The sequence below is a fragment of the Camelina sativa genome, chromosome 4, assembly GCF_000633955.1.
Source record: "Camelina sativa cultivar DH55 chromosome 4, Cs, whole genome shotgun sequence".
Lineage (NCBI taxonomy): Eukaryota > Viridiplantae > Streptophyta > Magnoliopsida > Brassicales > Brassicaceae > Camelina > Camelina sativa.
The window spans coordinates 23,838,638-23,842,196 of record NC_025688.1 but is presented as its reverse complement, the minus strand read 5'-3'; the positions used below and the strand labels follow the sequence as shown (position 1 = coordinate 23,842,196).

At 34.4% G+C, this 3,559-nt stretch overlaps 1 protein-coding gene across 1 annotated transcript; it reads left to right on the top strand.

Moving 5' to 3' along the window:
- On the top strand, positions 1,616-3,106 carry LOC104782110 (membrin-11). Its single transcript, XM_010506937.2, has 3 exons — positions 1,616-2,074; positions 2,442-2,712; positions 2,811-3,106. The coding sequence occupies exons 1-3, from the start codon at positions 1,830-1,832 to the stop codon at positions 2,970-2,972; spliced, it is 678 nt and encodes a 225-aa protein (XP_010505239.1). The 5' UTR covers positions 1,616-1,829; the 3' UTR covers positions 2,973-3,106.

Below are 3,559 nucleotides of genomic sequence, written 5' to 3'. Positions count from 1 at the left end.
TTAAATGGCATCCAGATTAATAGATCTTTAGCAAATCTTCTCCATGACATACATTATTGGGAATCAAAATTTGTTTCACCTTCTTTTATATTTACTAAGAGAGAAAGTAACAGTACTGCTCACAACTTAGCTAAATATGGCTTTCTAGATAATAACTTCTATTCTGATTTTGTTGCTCTACCAGAATGGCTACGACATTCTATTTGTATTGATTCTTCTTGATATAATCAAAATTTCTATTTGTGGAAGAAAAAAGTATATATCTTAATAAAAGATAAACTTTTTACTTTATTCATTTCAAACTCCACATTTTTGTGGTATAACAATATAAAAACAAAAACAATAACTTTGAGGTTAGTCACAGAATAATCAAATATTTATATCCAAAATCTAACTGTTATTTGGCCTAAATCAGAAGATTGGAGAGAACATGATGCTCATAGACTAGTTATACTTATATGTATATCAATTACTCAACATTAGTCTAACCTATAACGATATCGTATTTTTCTAATATATTTTGATAATTTAGTTTGATTTCTAATGTATATCAATCATAGTAGACATTTAAGTGCATGTGAATTTTCGAGATAATTTCGTTTTAAACTTAAAATCAAATAAGAAGAAAAAAATGCAAAAAAAAAATGATTTACGGGGAAGTCCACTCAATAACATGAAACATCTTGGACCACAAAATTCCCAATCTTACTATTCTTGTGAAACAACCTTGTACCTAACTAGTGACAATTGAAATTTTACATAAAAAAGAATCATTGAAATTTCTTAAGTACTGTATCACTTATCTTTTATGTAAACGAGTGTACACGTACGTGATTACGTGAATATATATATCTTTGAAACTTCAAAGTTGATATCTTATATTTCACGTAAATAAGTGTACACAAAAACAACACTAGAGAAGAGATCGGAAGAAGATCATACATGTAATAACATGTACACAATGATATTTTCAAAAAACACTATAATATTGGCCTTTTTGGGGGTGGTAGTTTCAACACGGCACTTTGAAAATGTGGCTATTACAAGGAGTTTGTTTTACTAAACAAGTGTGGCTTTGTTATTTCAAACCAAGAGGAGTTGGTAATATATTATCTACCTAGGGGTCTCTCTTTTCTCGTCAAATGATAATGACATTTAGATGATTACACTAATAAGAAGGTAACTTTAAAAATATATCTGAATAGTAGGTTTTAATATATTAATACCGGCATGATGCACGAAAGTTTAGTCTATAAAACATATTCTTGAGCTTATAGAATAGTGAATAATCATTTGTCCCCTTATTGGTACACAAATTCATATGATTCTTTTAACTTCCACTAAGTAGATATGCGAGAAAATGGAACATATATATCTTAAAGACAAAACGAAAAGTTAAATTGTCTTTTACACATAAAAATTAAAATAGTAGTGTGGATTCCACATCATTTACACGTAAACGTTTCCAAACGTTATTGTGTTATATATGAGATTATTGTCTATGTTAATAATGCTAATCGATCACTATAGGTTTGTAAGTTAGGTTGAGCGAAACAAAAACAAACTAGGCCCATTAAATATTGGATATGGGCCTAACATAGCATTTAGCGCTTTTATTATTTTATTGTTTCCTTACCCTCCGATCAAAAATCTCGATCGCCTCGTAACATCCCCGATTGCGATTTGCTCCGGCGGCAATTTCCGAGAAGGCGCACCACAAGCTTATCGTCTTCTTTCTCCTTCCACAATTGTTTGTTTATATTACTCAATTTCTACGAATAAATCTCTGATTCAGGTACGGAGAAGGTCCCTGATCTGAGTTGTGTACAATGGCGTCTGGTAGCGTCGGAGGAGGCGGATCCTTGTCGGAGGTATATAGTAGTGCGAAAAGGATTCTGCTCAAGGCTCGCGACGGAATCGAGAGGTTGGAGAGGTTCGAGTCATCTTCTATGGATTCTCCCGATTTGGCCTCCTCCGTTAAACGAGACATTACTGAGGTCCGATCTCTTTGCTCCAACATGGATGCTCTCTGGCGCTCTATCCATGTTAAATCTCAGCGTGATCTTTGGAGAAGGTTCTTGTTTCATTCCTCTCATATTCTAAATTCATCTGCAAGTGATCATTGCAAATCTCTGAATGCTTAAGAGTAGTTTTAGTCCAAGTTCTTGTGTATGTATACTCTGTGTTGAAATCACAAAGCGTATTAGTTGCTTCTTGATTTCTACTGGTTTCTGAATCTCATAAGTAGTGCTTCTCAAACGTTAGGGTGATTTAGTCCAGTTCTTGTGTACTCTGTGTTGAAATCACAAAGCAGATTAGGTGTTTCTTGATTTCTACTGGTTTCTGAATCTCATAAGTAGTGCTTCTCGAACGTTAGGGTGATTTAGTTTAAGCTCTTGTGTTGAAATCAGAAGTAAATTTTGGGGGTTTTTTTGTTGCAGAAAGACTGAACAAGTTGGAGAAGAGGCTGAGTATTTGAACCAAAGTCTGGAAAAATACATGTCGAGGAATCAGAGAAAGATGTTGGAAGCTAAAGAGAGAGCGGATTTGTTAGGGAGAGCGAGCGGAGAAGGAGCTCACATTATGCAAATATTTGATGAGGAAGCTCAAGCTATGAACTCTGTTAAGAATTCAAAGAGGATGCTTGAAGAATCGTTTTCAAGTGGAGTTGCTATCCTCTCCAAATATGCTGAACAAAGGGATCGTTTGAAGGTAACCTTAGCCGAATCTTGATCTGTGTTATATGCCACACAAACATAATTTTTGATGCCATTAAGGTTTTCTCATATTGGGTTTTTGGGATCTGTCAGAGGGCACAACGTAAAGCTTTGGATGTTCTGAACACCGTAGGGCTCTCCAACTCGGTACTGAGGCTCATTGAGAGGCGCAATCGTGTTGATACTTGGATCAAATACGCTGGTATGATTGCAACACTTGTCATATTGTATTTTTTCATAAGATGGACACGCTAAAACCAAAGAAAATTGAAAGGCTTTAGTTACAAAGATTATAATATGTAAAGAGTTTGGCTACTTGATCTGACTTCTTGTGCGCGGGTGAAAGATTTATTTTGTTTGTTTATGCCTATTACAAGACATTTCTGGCATCTGATCTATAGCTCATCAAGTTGAGATTGTCAAAATATTACACAGCTTCTCGATTTCCTTTGCTTTGAATACAAACCGCAACCAAGTATAAGGAATCTTTTTTGTCTTCCATATTCTCGAGGCTACGATCAAATGTTCACAATCTACAATACAAGAGGGAGACGGAGTTTGATTGATTTTGTTAAAAAAAATCGTTGTACATTAATTTTGAAATTGATATATCGTCGTTATGGAGATGTTCTCGTATCAGAGTTGAAATATAAACAAACGTGTATTTTGGTGATGATGATATTTCTTTCAAGCGAGTCGAATGGCTTTACAAAATGATTTGTGGTTTTGATACGGTAGTAAGGTAGTGACTTAGCGTTAGTCTCGTCAACAATCAAACAAAAAAAAGCTTCTAAGCGTTAAGTCTCGTAAACAAAGATAGCAAATGAAAATAAGCAAACTAG